At 44.8% G+C, this 17,431-nt stretch overlaps 1 protein-coding gene across 3 annotated transcripts in view; it reads left to right on the top strand.

Annotated features, from left to right (window-relative positions):
- RSF1 (remodeling and spacing factor 1) overlaps positions 1-16,666 on the top strand; it is a 91,726-nt gene extending 75,060 nt beyond the window's left edge. The window contains exons 12-16 of one of the 3 annotated variants that reach the window (XM_063951293.1): positions 1,488-1,558; positions 2,738-2,942; positions 3,062-3,270; positions 5,035-5,229; positions 11,809-16,666. In XM_063951293.1, coding sequence (XP_063807363.1) covers positions 1,488-1,558; positions 2,738-2,942; positions 3,062-3,270; positions 5,035-5,229; positions 11,809-12,350 — 1,222 coding nt within the window. In that variant the 3' untranslated portion in view covers positions 12,351-16,666. Of the gene's footprint in view, positions 1-1,487; positions 1,565-2,737; positions 2,943-3,061; positions 3,271-5,034; positions 5,230-11,808 lie in introns of all 3 variants that reach the window. The other 2 variants (XM_063951290.1, XM_063951294.1) reach the window with 2 other exon arrangements.
- Positions 16,667-17,431: the final 765 nt, after the last annotated feature.

Genomic DNA, 17,431 nt, shown 5'->3' with positions numbered 1-17,431 from the left:
GGTGTCGTTTTCTTCGTAAAGTGACCGGGATCCCAAATTAGTGCACCGCGTCCCCTCGCATGGTGCCTTTGCTTCGCTCGGCACACTTTACCGTTCCAATCGTAGTCCACGTGGATCGTTAAGTATGAAAAAATCCCCCCCCCCAAAAAAAAAAATGTGAAAAACTCATGTCGACCTTTAGACCTGTCGACCTAGAAACCCTGTCGACCTTCCATCCATGTCGACCTAGTGACTGTCGAGCTATAGTGGTCGACCTAAACATTGTCGACCTAGACACTGTCGATCTTCAGACCGGATCCCACTATACACACACGTTTAATGTATTAATGAAAAGAACAATTTAGTTTGTACATGCTTAATTAATGCCGACTGGGAACTACCTATGAGGATTTGACTATATTTAATCAATTGAAAGATACATTCCCACTATTGGATAATTACGAAAAACTAAAATACATGTATACACTGCAGCACAAAGTGATAGACATGTCCTAAACACACATTGCATGGAGTGATTTCCACTGCTTCATATAATTTGCCTCCTACCCTTTATATTTGACAGCCCCGTCACCTAGTTTACCACTTTCTTTTCTTTTCTTCATTTTGCTTTATTTTATTTCACACTTTTACAGATTCTTGTGTGTTTTATTTTTGTTGAATTATTTTCCCTTAATTTGATTAATAAAGGTTTTTGGTTTTTTTTTTTTTAATGTATTTATTTATTTTTTGACTGGTGCGCCCAATTACTGCCTCCTTTCCATGTTTGTTCTATGTATGTAATTAGGTAGTGGGTAGCGCCTCTATTATAATATATTAAACTATATAAAAATATGAAAAGAAGATATTGACAATAAAAAAAAAACCCAGTTCTGTAGTCATTCTATCAAATACATAGGTACTTACACAAAACTCTACCGATTCCATGTTCTTGCTGATGTACTGTGTACCTACTAACCAGTGGACGTAGTTTGAGTTTTTGGAGGGAGTAACAATTGACCAGGCTCCAACACCGCGTACTATGTCCCAGTTGTTCCAGTGTTCCCCAGTGGATTTGTAGAACGAATTTTAATGGATGTTAAAGTATCTAATTTTCTGGTTGCCCTTTAAAAATAAAATAAAAAGGGAATGGAGTTTGCTGACCCTCTTCAATGCCTGTCTTGACTACTAGAAACTTCTTCTGGCTAGTAGGGAGGACAAAATAATAGGAGTTAGGAGACAGCAGGATCTTATAAACGAGTGCCATTAATCAAAATAACTCCTGCCGATAGGTGCTGGAAGTCTGCGGATTTGGTGCACCGAGGGGATGTTGACGGAAACTCTTCATAGCTCTTTCCTGTTGAGGTGAAGAAGCTGCGGAGCGGATTACAGCCCAGGGAGGGGGGTCTTTTATTGTTTTATTTTAAATTCTGCAATATGGGATCAGCTTTTCATGTGGTGTGGCATAATCTTTCCCGGAAATAAGGACATTTTATCCACTGTTCTTGTAGGTTTGATGAATTTGATGAGGCGATTGATGAAGCAATAGAAGATGACATCCGAGATGCAGATGGCGGCGGTGGTGAGTGTGGGTTTTTTCATTTATTTATTTCTTTTTTAGTTCTGTTTAAACTTCTGATACGCCTCAGGTTGAAAGGATTTATTTCCAATTTAATCAGATACGCCATACAGATATATTGCCTGTTTACCCTGCAATTCACCTAATGGTTTTTTCCCGTTCCTGTGTGCCCGTGCTGGCTCGGTTTGTGTTTGCAAGACCTATTTATATGTTGGTCAATTGCAAGTCCGATTTATAGGCTTGTATAAAAATAATAGTTTTAGGCTTCACAATCAGTGTCATCGCCATGGGGTTTGGGATTTTGTTGAACAGTTACTGAATAAAGCATTGTCTTGTTCCCAGCATGAAATGAAAATGTTTTTGGAATTGCTGTGTTTTGAGTTGAAGGACAGAGAGGTTGACGAAGTGATAGTGTTAAGTAACTGTTTGCAGTATTAGGTAAAGTACCAGGATATTGAGGCAGTGGAAGAGAAGTGAGAAAACAAAATAAGAATAAAAAAAAACCCTTCAATTCCAACAATTAAGCTGAGAAATCTCAACACTAAAGGGGGTGGGGGGATGTAATAGGGTGCTCTCCCGTTGTTGTTGTTGTTGTTGTTGTTTTTGTTTTTTTAAAGTGCCAATCATTTTCATGGCAAAATCAACCAGGTCGCACCCGGCCGCTATAATACCTTTACCCCTGATACCCCTTTCAGACTGGCTTCTCGACCCGGCTTATTGCCAGGTTGGTGACGCCATCGGAGGCGGGTCCCGAGTGGCCACTTGGAGATGAGATCATCTCCAAGCGTCGACTGCTCCATTGCTGTGAATGGGTTTGACCTGGCTTACCCATTTGCACTGCACCGCCAGCCAGGTTGAGGAACCTGTGGGCAACCCTGCTTGCTACCCAGGTTAAAGTGCCGGGTCGCTTGACCCGGGTAATTTCCATAGGGTGCTTTTAAACTGCACAGTATCCAGGGTTGCAGTGCATTCACGTGCAATAAACCAGGATATTTATGGCAGTGTAAAAGGGGTATCTGTGTTTTAACAGATTTATTTCAGTGGAGAGCTTATGACATATTCAGCTATGAACTATTTGCTTTAAATGTCTGTTAAAGCGTACCTTTAAATTGTACATACTTTTTTTTTTTTTTTAATCAATGTCAGACATTTGCTTTAGAGCTTATTCTCCTCTGTTTGAAGGTGGTGGCCGGGGAAAGGATATGGCCAACATCACTGGTAACCGCGGCAAAGACATATCCACCATCTTGGAAGGAGAAAAACCAGAGGGAAAACGGCCTCAAAGGGCCGTTACACGGCGCAAAAAACGCCGGCGATTAAACGACCTGGACAGTGACAGCAATGTGGATGAAGAAGAGAGTGAAGATGAGTTCCAGATAAGTGAAGGGTCAGTGATTAATGCACGCCTGGTGGTCCTGATCTTTTGTACTCTATTCTTATTATTGTACATCATATGACTCCTTCGTTCCTAAACCCTCCGGTAACTTGTACACTTCACACACCCAGCTCTCAGGATGAATTTGTCGTGTCTGAAGAAAACCCAGATGAAAGTGATGACCAGCAGTCGAACGACAGTGACTTTGGCACTCGCCGGCCGCGACGACACTATAGGCGGCCTATGAGGCAGAGTAGGCGACTGAAGAGGCGGTCTGTGAGGAGAAGATACTCGGACGATGATGATGAAGATGAATCCGAAGAGGATGAACAAGCCACTGGTGAGATTTGTCAGCTTATCCAAACTAACTCTGTGTGTGGTTCTTTTCTGATGTCCCAACAGGTTGCTCAGGAGCAGAAAAACATTTTTATTTTTACTGTTTTCTTAAACTTGAGCCAGCCTTATGGGCACCCCTGTAATGCTATACCGTCACTGGTGAAAGAGAAGAGAGAAAGCAATTCAATAAAGAGGTTTTGAAAAGTATATAAATATATAAAGCAGTTAGCATACGTTTTCTGCCCATTATGCCTGTGGAATACATATACCATAAGGCAGAAATAGTCAATCCCAGATAGACATTGAACAGCAGCATAATTCTATATTGATGCATGTGCACCATCTTCAGCTCCTATCATCTAGTGGTTGATACCCCATAGTTCTTTTAGTGGCTGCACGAGAAAACATTTTACATTTGACCACACAGTGACTTGTATTAAGGCGGTAAAAGGGGTTCCTACCACATTCACTAGAATTACCTATTATTACGGCTGTTTCCCTTACAAGTCCTCAAACATTTTTTTTTTTTTTTGCAGTGGTGCCAAACAGCCCCCCTTTTGGCAAGCCAGGTCCCGCGAGACTCTACTAGCGTCTTTTTTTTTTTTTTCCCCGCCGATAATACATCTTAGACGCAATCCGATCTGACTAGGAGAGACTGCTGATTAATTGTGACACTTGTGTATCTGTGTGCGACTGAGTCTCTGAATCTGTATACGAAGTGCTACAATGCAGCGGAGGCGCCTATTTTACGTGCAGAGTTCCAGTCGTACGCAGATGTACAAGTGTTGCATATAAAATAACTCTGCACAGTCTCCTGTGCGGATCACGTTGCATTGAAGATGCATTTTTAACACACAAAAAAAAGCCCAGCGCTAGCGGAGTTGCATCGGGCCTGTCCGATCGCTCCAGGCATTGCCTGCTGCTTGGCGTATTGAGGCTAGATGTATGAGGAAATACCAGCTGGTCATATGTTAAGGATTTTTGTCCATGGAAACAGGAGCAGTCAGTACTGACCCTCTTGTGCATGTTTAAAGAAATCCTGAAAACATGATCCGCTGGTGGTACTAGAAGCTTGGAGCTGAGAACCCCGTTTAGTAAAGCCACACAGTATGCTGCAATACCATAAAGTGTAAAGATCACTCGCTTTACCCCTGTAGACCACACTTTCCCCCCCCCCTTGTTTTCCTGTCTCCAGTCTTCTATTAATGGTTGACAGTTTGCGTAGCACAGAGGTTCCCGATCGCCATCCTCAAGGCACCCCAACAGTCCAGGTTTTAGGTATATCCATTGCTCAGCACAGATGGTTAAATCAAATTGACTAAGGTGCTAATTAAATCACCTGTGGTCAAGCATGGATACATTTAAAACCATGACCGTTGGAGTACATTGAGGAACCCATTTGGGAACCTCTGGCGTAGCATCATGCAATTACCAAGGCAACCAGTCACATGACATACTACAATGTAGTGAGCGGAGAGGCTTTGGAAGGCCTCTATTCCAATCATGCTCAATCAGAACACCCCCACCTTCCTTCTCCCTCATGTACATGGAGGTGAGGTATCTGACTCGTATCGGGTGACCCTAAAGAACGAGCTTGAGTGCTGAAATGCACATGTATGACAGCCAGAGACCCTGCAGCCACTCAAGATTTTAAAGTAGGCAACTTCTAAAAGAGGACAGGCTGAAAAAGAGGCACAAAACCTGTAGTGAAAAAAAAGAAAAAGTCTGTGTGATTGCAGCTGTAACAACTGGCATTATGTCACTGCAGAGACTGAAGCGAGTAGTGATTACAGCGATGACTACCTGGACACCAGGAGGAGGAGGTCACGGAGAAATCAGAAACGGCAGGTCAATTACAAGGAGGATTCAGAGAGCGATGGCTCGCAGAAAGGAGCTCGCCGCGGACGTGGGAAAGAAATGAGACGAGTACTTAAACGTAGATTCTCCAGCTCTGAAAGCAATGGTGTGTTCCAGTCTTAGTTATTACAAGCCATGCACATTATCATCCTCATCTACTAGTGCCATTAAACGCGCATTTTGTATCCGTTTTACATCACCTGTAGCGCTACATCCTAAAGCAAGGTCTCTCAAAGAACCTTGGACAGTCGCTTCCACCACTTACACCCCATCACATGCAAGTTGGAGCAAAATTCTGTTAATGTATGGAAGCACATGACAATCATCCGTTTGCTCCCAAAAGCCGGAAAATGGCCAAAAAATGGTCGTTCAGATAAATTGTTAAATCAAATGGATTTAGGCAATTTTTTGTTCGGACGTCCATTTTTGTCTGATTTCCAGTGTTTGGGAGCAAATGGTCAGTTTTCATTTGCTCCCATACATTACCAGATTTTCGCTAGAATCCTAAAACTTTTTCCAAGCATGAGGAGTCCTCGGCCACTACACCTTCCTCCTGAGAGATCTATTGTGCCACCTATAGTTAACTAGGTGATTTAACAATGGCAGGGCCATGCTGCATTCGGCAGCCCCAGATCTCACATGTACTAAAGATCTGAGGCTGTCACTAGCGACCCGTGGGTGCGCTCATTGGCATCGATTTGTCGTTCCGAAAACTGCAAAATTGTTTAAATCTAGTCCCGTGTGTACGTACCTTTTAAAATAAGAATTTACTCACCGGTAATTCTATTTCTCGTAGTCCGTAGTGGATGCTGGGAACTCCGTAAGGACCATGGGGAATAGCGGGCTCCGAAGGAGGCTGGGCACTCTAGAAAGATCTTAGACTACCTGGTGTGCACTGGCTCCTCCCACTATGACCCTCCTCCAAGCCTCAGTTAGGATACTGTGCCCGGACGAGCGTACACAATAAGGAAGGATTTTGAATCCCGGGTAAGACTCATACCAGCCACACCAATCACACCGTACAACTCGTGATATGAAACACAGTTAACAGTATGAAACAATAGAGCCTCTCAACAGATGGCTCAACAATAACCCGATTTAGTTAACAATAACTATGTACAAGTATTGCAGATAAACCGCACTTGGGATGGGCGCCCAGCATCCACTACGGACTACGAGAAATAGAATTACCGGTGAGTAAATTCTTATTTTCTCTGACGTCCTAGTGGATGCTGGGAACTCCGTAAGGACCATGGGGATTATACCAAAGCTCCCAAACGGGCGGGAGAGTGCGGATGACTCTGCATCACCGAATGAGAGAACTCCAGGTCCTCCTCAGCCAGGGTATCAAATTTATAGAATTTTGCAAACGTGTTTGCCCCTGACCAAGTAGCAGCTCGGCAAAGTTGTAAAGCCGAGACCCCTCGGGCAGCCGCCCAAGATGAGCCCACCTTCCTTGTGGAATGGGCATTGACAGATTTTTGCTGTGGCAGGCCTGCCACAGTATGTGCAAGCTGAATTGTACCACAAATCCAACGAGCAATAGTCTGCTTAGAAGCAGGAGCACCCAGCTTGTTGGGTGCATACAGGATAAACAGCGAGTCAGATTTTCTGACTCCAGCCGTCCTGGAAACATATATTTTCAGGGCCCTGACAACGTCTAGCAACTTGGAGTCCTCCAAATCCTTAGTAGCCGCAGGCACCACAATAGGCTGGTTCAGGTGAAACGCTGACACCACCTTAGGGAGAAACTGGGGACGAGTCCTCAATTCTGCCCTATCCATATGGAAAATCAGATAAGGGCTTTTACATGATAAAGCCGCCAACTCTGACACTCGCCTGGCTGAAGCCAAGGCCAATAACATGACCACTTTCCACGTGAGATTTCAGATCCACGGTTTTTAGTGGCTCAAACCAATGTGATTTTAAGAAACTCAACATCACGTTGAGATCCCAAGGTGCCACAGGAGGCACAAATGGGGGCTGAATATGCAGCACTCCTTTCACAAATGTCTGAACTTCAGGTACTGAAGCTAGTTCTTTTTGAAAGAAAATTGACAGAGCTGAGATCTGTACCTTAATGGAGCCCAGTTTTAGGCCCATATTCACTCCTGCTTGCAGGAAATGCAGAAATCGACCTAGTTGAAATTCCTCCGTTGGGGCCTTTTCGGCCTCAGACCATGCAACATACCTCCGCCATATGCGGTGATAATGAGTTGCTGTGACCTCTTTCCTGGCTTTAATAAGCGTAGGAATGACTTCCTCCGGAATGCCCTTTTCCTTCAGGATCCGGTGTTCAACCGCCATGCCGTCAAACGCAGCCGCGGTAAGTCTTGGAACAGACAGGGGCCCTGCTGCAGCAGGTCCTGTCTGAGCGGCAGAGACCACGGGTCCTCTGAGATCATTTCTTGAAGTTCCGGGTACCACGCTCTTCTCGGCCAATCCGGAACCACGAGAATTGTGTTTACTCCTCGCTTTCTTATTATTCTCAATACCTTTGGTATGAGAGGTAGAGGAGGGAACACATAAACTGACCGGTACACCCACGGTGTCACTAGAGCGTCCACAGCTATCGCCTGAGGGTCTCTTGACCTGGCGCAATACTTCTCTAGTTTTTTGTTTAGGCGGGACGCCATCATGTCCACCTGTGGACGACCCCATTGATTTACAATCATTTGGAAGACTTCTGGATGAAGTCCCCACTCTCCCGGGTGGAGGTCGTGCCTGCTGAGAGAGTCTGCTTCCCAGTTGTCCACTCCCGGGATGAACACTGCTGACAGTGCTAGTACATGATTCTCCGCCTATCGGAGAATTTTTGTGGCTTCTGCCATCGCCGTCCTGCTTCTTGTGCCGCCTTGTCGATTCACATGGGCGACTGCCGTGATGTTGTCTGACTGGATCAGCACCGGCTGGTGTAGGAGCAGGGATTTTGCTTGACTTAGGGCATTGTAAATGGCCCTTAGTTCCAGAATATTTATGTGAAAGGCAGTCTCCTGACTTGACCATAGTCCTTGGAAGTTTCTTCCCTTTGTGACTGCCCCCCAGCCTCGTAGGCTGGCATCCGTGGTCACCAGGACCCAGTCCTGTATGCCGAATCTGCGGCCCTCCAGAAGATGAGCACTGTGCAGCCACCACAGAAGAGACACCCTGGTTCGTGGAGACAGGGTTATTAAACGATGCATCTGAAGATGCGATCCGGACCACTTGTCCAACAGGTCCCACTGAAAAATTCTGGCATGGAACCTGCCGAATGGAAATGCTTCGTAAGAAGCTACCATCTTTCCCAGGACCCGCGTGCAGTGATGCACCGATACCTGTTTTGGTTTTAGGAGGTCTCTGACTAGAGAAGACAACTCCCTGGCTTTCTCCTCCGGGAGAAACACTTTTTTCTGGGCCGTGTCCAGAATCATTCCCAGGAAATTAGACGTGTCGTGGGGACCAGCTGTGACTTTGGGATATTCAGAATCCAACCGTGCTGGCTCAGCACTTCCTGAGATAGTGCTACTCCCACTAACAACTGTTCCTTGGTTCGTGCCTTTATTAGGAGATCGTCCAAGTATGGGATAATTAAAACTCCCTTTTTTCGAAGGAGTATCATCATTTCCGCCATAACCTTGGTAAATACCCTCGGTGCCGTGGAGAGTCAAAACGGCAGCGTCTGGAATTGGTAATGGCAATCCTGTACCACAAATCTGAGGTACTCCTGGTGAGAATTGTAAATGGGGACATGCAGGTAAGCATCCTTGATGTCCAGGGATACCATGTAATCCCCCTCGTCCAGGCTTGCAATAACCGCCCTGAGCGATTCCATCTTGAACTTGAATTTTTTTATGTATGTGTTCAAGGATTTCAAATTTAAAATGGGTCTCACCGAACCGTCCGGTTTCGGCACCACAAATAGTGTGGAATAGTAACCCCGGCCTTGTTGAAGTAGGGGTACCTTGATTATCACCTGCTGGGAATACAGCTTGTGAATCGCTGCTAGCACCGCCTCCCTGTCTGAGGGAGCAATCGGCAAGGCGGATTTTAGGAAACGGCGGGGTGGAGTCGCCTCGAATTCCAGCATATATCCCTGAGATACTATTTGAAGGATCCAGGGGTCCACCTGTGAGCGAGCCCACTGATCGCTGAAATTCCTGAGGCGGGCCCCCACCGTACCTGGCTCCGCCTGTGAAGCCCCACCGTCATGCGGCGGACTTGGAAGAGGAAGCGGGGGAGGACTTTTGTTCCTGGGAACCTGCTGTTTGCTGCAGCCTTTTTCCCCTGCCTCTGCCTCTTGACAGAAAAGACCCTCCTTTTCCCTGCTTGTTTTTCTGGGACCGAAAGGACTGAACCTGATAAAATGGCGCCTTCTTAGGCTGTGAGGGGACGTGGGGTAAAAATGCTGACTTCCCAGACGTTGCTGTGGAAACTAGGTCGGAGAGACCATCCCCAAATAATTCCTCCCCCTTATAAGGCAAAACTTCCATGTGCCTTTTGGAATCTGCATCTCCAGTCCACTGGCGAGTCCATAAGCATCTCCTAGCAGAGATGGATAATGCACTTACATTAGATGCCAGCCGGCAGATTTCCCTCTGTGCATCTCTCATGTATAAGACTGAGTCTTTGATATGGTCAATTGTTAGCAGGATCGTGTCTCTGTCTAACGTGTCAATATCTTCTGACAGTTTATCTGACCACGCAGCGGCAGCACTGCACATCCATGCTGACGCAATAGCTGGTCTGAGTATAATGCCTGTGTGTGTGTATATACAGACTTCAGGATCGCCTCCTGCTTTCTATCAACAGGTTCCTTAAGGGCGGCCGTATCCTGGGACGGTAGTGCCACCTTTTTAGACAAACGTGTGAGCGCTTTATCCACCTTCGGGGGTGTTTCCCAACGTAACCTATCCTCTGGCGGGAAAGGGAACGCCATTAGTAGCTTCTTAGGAATTACCAATTTCTTATCAGGGGAAGCCCACGCTTCTTCACACACTTCATTTAATTCATCTGACGGGGGAAAAACTACAGGTAGTTTTTTCTCCCCAAACATAATACCCTTTTTTGTGGTACCTGGATGTAAATCAGAAATATTTAACACCTCTTTCATTGCCTCAATCATGCAGTGAATGGCCTTAACGGGCATTAAATTTGACTCATCGTCGTCGACACTGGTGTCAGTATCCGTGTCGACATCTACTTGTGCCACCTGAGAGAGCGGGCGTTTCAGAGCCCCTGATGACTTTTGAGACACCTGGACAGGCACGAGCTGAAGACTCGGCTGTCCCACAGTCGGCATGTCGGCAAATTTTTTATGTAAGGAGTCTATACGTGCACTCATTTCCTGCCATAATACCATCCACTCAGGTGTCTGACCCCCAGGGGGTGACATCCCTGCTAAAGGCATCTGCTCCCCCTCCACATCATTATCCTCCTCAAACATGTCGACACAGCCGTACCGACACACTCCACACACACAGGGAATGCTCCAACAGAGGACAGGACCCACAAAAGCCCTTTGGGGGGACAGAGTAAGAGTATGCCAGCACACACCAGAGCGCTATATATATACAGGGACTAACTGAGTTATGTCCCTAATAGCCGCTTTTCAATATAATATACTGTATACAGTGCCAATTTTAATGCCCCCCCTCTCTTTTCCCTCTTACTGTACTGTAGAATTGCAGGGAAGAGCCAGGGAGCTTCCTTCCAGCCGAGCTGTGAGGGAAAAATGGCGCCAGTGTGCTGAGGAGATAGGCTCCGCCCCTTTTTCGCGGCGTATTCTCCCGCTTTTTATGGGATTCTGGCAGGGGTATTTACCTCATATATAGCCCCAGGGGCTATATATTGAGGTATTTTAGCCAGCCAAGGTGTTTTCATTGCTGCCTCAGGGCGCCCCCCCCCCCAGCGCCCTGCACCCTCGGTGACCGGAGTGTGAAGTGTGCATGAGGAGCAATGGCGCACAGCTGCAGTGCGGTGCGCTACCTTGGTGAGGACAGGATGTCTTCATGCCGCCGATTTTCCGGACCATCTTCTGGCTCTGTAAGGGGGACGGCGGCGCGGCTCCGGGACCGAACATCAAGGCTGGGCCTGCGGTCGATCCCTCTGGAGCTAATGGTGTCCAGTAGCCTAAGAAGCCCAATCCGGCTGCAAGCAGGCGAGTTCGCTTCTTCTCCCCTTAGTCCCTCGCTGCAGTGAGCCTGTTGCCAGCAGGTCTCACTGAAAATAAAAAATTCTAAGACTATAACTTTCTAAGAGCTCAGGAGAGCCCCTAGTGTGCATCCAACCTCGGCCGGGCACGAAATCTAACTGAGGCTTGGAGGAGGGTCATAGTGGGAGGAGCCAGTGCACACCAGGTAGTCTAAGATCTTTCTAGAGTGCCCAGCCTCCTTCGGAGCCCGCTATTCCCCATGGTCCTTACGGAGTTCCCAGCATCCACTAGGACGTCAGAGAAAGTCTATTTAGAGGTCTTCCATATATAGAGAGAGCAAGGCAGCTATTCTATTTTCCACCGTCTGTTGTCTGCTCTGGAAAGCATACCGCGTGCAATATACCCATGTCTTCCATAGAGATTACTGAGTTTCCATCTCACCCCTCCTCACTTGTCCAGAACTGAAATACTTAATAAGCACATCCACAGTTGTGATTGTACTATGGTTTTTATTGCCAGTGTGACCTAAATTTACTTACGATTTTAACTTTTCAGAGAGCGACTCCAATGTCGAAAAGCCTCTCAACGCAAGGAAGTCCTTGCTGAGGAAACGCATCAGAAGTTCAGACGACGACCTTTCTGAAGAGGAGGAGAAGCCCGTCCGGAAGCGACTGAATCGCATCGAGACGGATGACGAGGAGGAAGGAGACTCCAAGGTTAGCAGCAGCAAAAAGACTCCCACAGAGGATAAGCCCCCTGCATCCACCACTATCCCGGAGGGCACTAAAAAGCCTTGTTATCGGATAGAGAGTGACGACGATGACTTTGAAACTGTTACAAAAGATGGCAGCCCTTTGGACTACAGCTTGGTGGATTTGCCTTCCACGAATGGGCAAAGCCCAGAAAAAACTATTGAAACTTTAATTGGGAAACCAAGCGAAAAGAGTCAGACTTCTAAGGACGCTTCAGCCGCAGTCAGCCAGGCTTCCAATGGGACGGGTAGCAGCCAGGAAGCGGTGGTACCAGAGGAAGACGAGGATGAGCTACTGCGAGTAACTGACCTTGTGGATTATGTCTGTAACAGTGAACAGTTATAAGACCTCACCTCTTCCATTTTTGTGCTTATTTATTCCACAGTAGCTCATACCAGCGGGCCAGTTATAAAGAGCGGTTTTATTCCTCCTAGAAAGTCCTCGTCACTACAGATTTTACCTTTTTTATAGAAGCGGATGTTTGACCAGTCATGCAGTCTTTCTGTGAAGTGACCAGTTTTTGAACTCTGAAATGATCATTTCTGTACATTTTCTTCGTCTTCTTTTTTTTTTTTTTTAAATAATTTTCTCTCATTGCATTTGTGGTCATGCGTAATTTCACTGACTGAAACCACCTTAGAATGAAAGAAGCTTGTGGTTCCTTGGGAAATTTGTGAAGAGGGTTGGGAAGAGCATCATGCATTCCAGATGTCCCAATAAATACACAATTATTTTTCTTTAGGGAGCAAAATCCAAACGGGGGGGTAAATAAAAAGGGCGGGAGGGAGAGTAAAACGGGGGAGTAAGCACTTGATGCTTTTAGCTTTTTTTTCATATGAGATATATATTCTATTTAAATACTCAGTACTTAGGTGACGATAAACAGTCAGTTCTAAATAAAAATTACCAACTACTTTACTGTTGCTTTGTGAGTCTTAGATATACGGTTGGTCGCCCCATTGGTTTTTTTTTTTGTATACCTGGGGGTAAATTTACTAAAGTGGGAGATTTTTAGAACTGGTGATGTTGCCCATAGCAACCAATCAGATTATATCTATTATCTGATAGAAGCAGCTAGATAAATGGTAAGTAGAATCTGATTGGTTGCCATGGGCAACAACACCAGTTCTAAAAATCTCCCGCCTTAGTAAATTTACCCCATAGTCTAGATTTCACAGTGACCACAAGATGTATATTTAACCACTTCTGTGTCAGAAGGCCCCTATAACACATTCTGTTGCAACTTACTGCTGTCAATTCTAAACTTGATCCAGAAAAAAAAAATGCCTTTTTGTTTTTCTTTTGTTTTACTCTTGGTTTTCCTTGCGTGTGTAAAGAATGGGAAGACGAGTGCGTTATGATACGTGGAGTCTCCTTTTTTTTCTATTGGTGTGCCACATGTGGTATGATGGTTTAACCTGCCTTCTGTTGTGATACTTGTGAGGCTTCTACTGGTGCCTAACTGTGTTCTGGAGGCTGACCTCGCTAACTACTCACTGTTGGTTAGCGCTGGCAATTAGCGAGTGTCGTCATTTAATTTATAGTAACGGGAAAGGGAATCTTTATTAGCTCCTCGCATGGGCGGAGATTTATCAAAGTTTGAGGAGATGAAGGGGTCTATTCATGAAGCAGTGAAAAGTGTGGAGAAGTTGCCTGTGGCAACCAATCAGCATTGAAGTAACATTTATAATTTGCATACTATACAATTGTATGGAGCAGTTGATTGGTTGCCATGGGCAACTTCTCCACTGGATCACTTCTCCAATCTTTCCACTGCTTCATGATTAGACCCTAAAGTGGATAGAGCTGAAGTACCCACCAATCCACTCCCAACTGTCACTTTTTAAACGCAGCCTGTAAAATAAGTTAGAACCTGATTGGTTGGTAGTTTATCTCTCTCAACGGTTTGATAAATCTCCCACATGGTGATAAAATTTGGTATAATTGGTTGTAGTGGTGACACCCTGGATTCTTATGCACATTTGTAAGAAAATCCTTAAAAACTTAAGCACCTGTGCCTCAGACTACATTGTTTTCAGTGATGAAGAAAGCTTGCAATGAAGATCAATGGCCCAAGTGTATTAATCCTTAAAAAGAGTGATAAAGTACCAACCAATCCGCTTCCTAGCTGCCACGTTACAGGATGTTTGAAAAAGGACAGGAGCTGATTGGCTGGTACTTTATCAATCTCCACTTTATCACTTTTTAAAGATTAATACATTTGGGCCAATGATGACTGTTCTATGGGCAGTTTAGAAAGTGCATGGGGTTCAAGCACCATCCTCCACTTTCTATATAGCCTGTATGCAGCTTGTTCAGCTTCGTGTGATAAATGATCCCTCTTACACCCCTTCCGTTTGTAGCTGTATAAATCAAGTATCCAGGCAGTAATAGGGCAGAAATGAAAAATGCTTCAAATTGAAGTTCGTAGAATCATGACTTAATATCTATTTGTTTGGTAATAGACGTAGATTTTTAGGAATAGTTAGCGGCTGATAAATCCTTCAATTGTCCGCTTTTTAGTTATAACGTGTGTCTCAGATTCGCTTTTGCTTCCAGTATTTAGAAAAGGAGCATGCGGGAAGAAGTGTGGCTTCCCGGGAACGGTTTTCTTATTCCTCTAACCATGGACAGCTGATTTGTTTTATCCCACTCTCCGCTTCTGCAGACGTCATGTGATTGGTGTTTCTTATCCTCAATCAGAAGCTTTTATTTGTTGCAGCCGGCTTGACCGTCAATGTGAGGGCTTGTTTAGGCCAAGTAGATGGGGTAGGAAAATCAGAAACTTGGGTGCGGATTTCCCCTACAAAGGCTTCGGGCTGCTACTGTATCATCTGTGTCCTTCGTTAGGTAATGTACTGTAGTGTCACTCTCTACCCGAGGCAGGCTAACTGGCAGCTATGGCACTCCCATAGATATTGGCAGCATTTTGGTTTCATGACCCTGTAAGGGAAAGAATCCTATTTCCATTTTGACTCCTCTGTGTAGAAGGTACGAATTAAGGAAGCACAATGGTGTTTACACTGGCCTACCCAGAATCCCTTGTGTGTGTGTCTCCTTGTACAAGATAACTGCAGTAATCTAAACATGAAGTGGTTTTTGTATGATCCTAGTTCCTGTGAACACCCAAGTATCCCAATACAATCTGCAATGCAAACAGGCTGTGTGAGAAACATGCTTCATTGTATATGGACAATGTAGGACTGTTACTTACATTCCCATCAACCAAAACCAATGCACATAGATAATATTCCCAGGTCAGGCCATGTTCTGTTATATGGAGGCAGATCTAAAATGTAGATTCCTTTTACATCCTATCTGGGGGACACTGCTAAGACTGTGGGGTTTAGAGAGTCGTCTGTGCCCATCAAAGACCCCGCTTAACGGGGTGCAATGGGAAAATGTTATATAGTCTAAAAACTGACACCAGCGTCTGCCTTGTCTAAAGATGGGTATGCCGTATAGAACTGCAATCGTTATTTTTTTCCATTTGTGATATTAAATCAAATGTAAATGATTTTACTGCTGCCTATTAGTTATTCCTCAGTCCTGTCATGGTTCCCCCGTACTGATTCATAGGGTGGTATGTAATCGTTGGGAAAAAACAGACACCCAACCGACTTTTCAAACAATTGAATATCCCCCCATAGTTCAAGTAACTGAAAGGTCAAGCAAATAGTTTGGGTTTTCCGTAATGTTCTGCTGCAGCATTGGTAAATAATGCATTGACTCCTTGCTGATCCATTTGGTTGAGTAACTCCCGTCTTCCGGCGCTCTGCTCGGCTGGCGTGCTGAGGCGCGGTTCGTTCCCCCTTGACTCGCGGCATGCACTGTGATGAGCGGCCGTACACCTTTCAGGGTTAAGTCTTGGGCCCCGGTTTGTCCCTGACGCACTCATAGCATTGCCTTTTGTATTTATGTAGCCTATGTACCACTTATAGCAATCTCACTACATGTATTACGTCAGCAAGGGTACAAGGTAATAACTCTGGGTCCCCTCATCTAATCATACTGGAAGACTTAGTTCAGGATAAACACGTCACTGTTCTTACTCCATAATGTGATCCTTTAACAGTATTTATATGAACTATTCAACATGAATTCATTGTATTTCCTGCAAGTGCCACAAGACTTGGGTGATTGAGTACTCGTGTTCTGTGAAATCGTTTCTTCATCTTGTGTATAATTTCGGTGTATATTGTATCATGACCTTTTTGTACATTCTGCCTAAAACCTTTTCTATGTCCATTTACTCTGCAATTTCCCTTCTAATTCTCATCATGGTTTCTATGCATTGCAGCAATCCAAAGCACCCCTTCTACAAATAAAGTGGAAAGAATGACCAGAATAGATGCTATAAAAATCAACGGAGTACAATTTCTTGTCATAGATGTTCTTAATTTTTTTTTTTTTTTTTACAGAATATTTTATTGCGATGGTTGATGTTAGGGGGAGGATAATTAATATGTGGGGCTTATTCATCTGCTAAAAAAAGGTGATATTTTCAATAGTATTTTGTCCCACTTTAAAAGGAATATGAAATCCCCAGTTTGTATACAACTTCTATATTCTTCCTTATGTCTGGCATTACATGGTATATATTGGAACGATGGCCAGACAGCAGTTGGCACCTGCATGCTAATAAAATTTGCTATATTAAACATGTTGAAATGGGAGTTTATCATGCCAACACGTAATCTAGAATGTATAATACGTCTGTCACCGACTGCATAGATTAAACAATACCGGACTATGAGACGCTAATTCTGTGAGACAGTTCTATGGTATCTGCACCCAGATGTTGCGCCAATTTTTGCCCTGACCATTGCCCGTTCCTGCATGCCATTTGCAGATGGGGTGGACCAATCATTACGTACCAGTTTTCATGGCAATGTGGCAGTGGACTATATATACCTTAGTGTGCTCCTCGCCATAATGCCACCTGCACCCTATAACCCCTTATCCATCTGAAACTCAAACTTCATGGCTCCAGGCTTTACTTAATGGCCTTCACTCTAGTGCTGCCGGTACGGTATTCCCTCTGTGCAGCCGGCACAACTTCACTAATAGCCAGTTAAAATAAACAAAAACACATTTGTAACTACACTGGAGATATTACCTAGCTAGTACGTCATAATAGCTATCTGAAAGGTCATTCGGGGAATTGAAAACTATGCGATGTGCCATTCTGGCATCGCAAGTCTTTACCTGGCACCACACAGAAGTGGGAGGGAAAACTTCTGATGTTGGTCCTACTGTATAGGGTAGATATGTGCGCTGGCTGGCACCACTTCACATTTGTGTGGTTTGTTAAAACAAAAAAAATGTAGTTGGCATTTACTGAGCTTATATGTGATTAGTTTGGGGGGGGGGGGGGGGGGGGTTTAATTTCGTCTGGATGTTTCACATCAAGCATTTTTTTAAAA

The sequence above is a fragment of the Pseudophryne corroboree genome, chromosome 2 (assembly GCF_028390025.1).
Source record: "Pseudophryne corroboree isolate aPseCor3 chromosome 2, aPseCor3.hap2, whole genome shotgun sequence".
Taxonomy (NCBI): Eukaryota; Metazoa; Chordata; class Amphibia; order Anura; family Myobatrachidae; genus Pseudophryne; species Pseudophryne corroboree.
The sequence above is the reverse complement of the archived record's forward strand: the minus strand, read 5'-3'. Positions and strand labels throughout refer to the sequence as shown.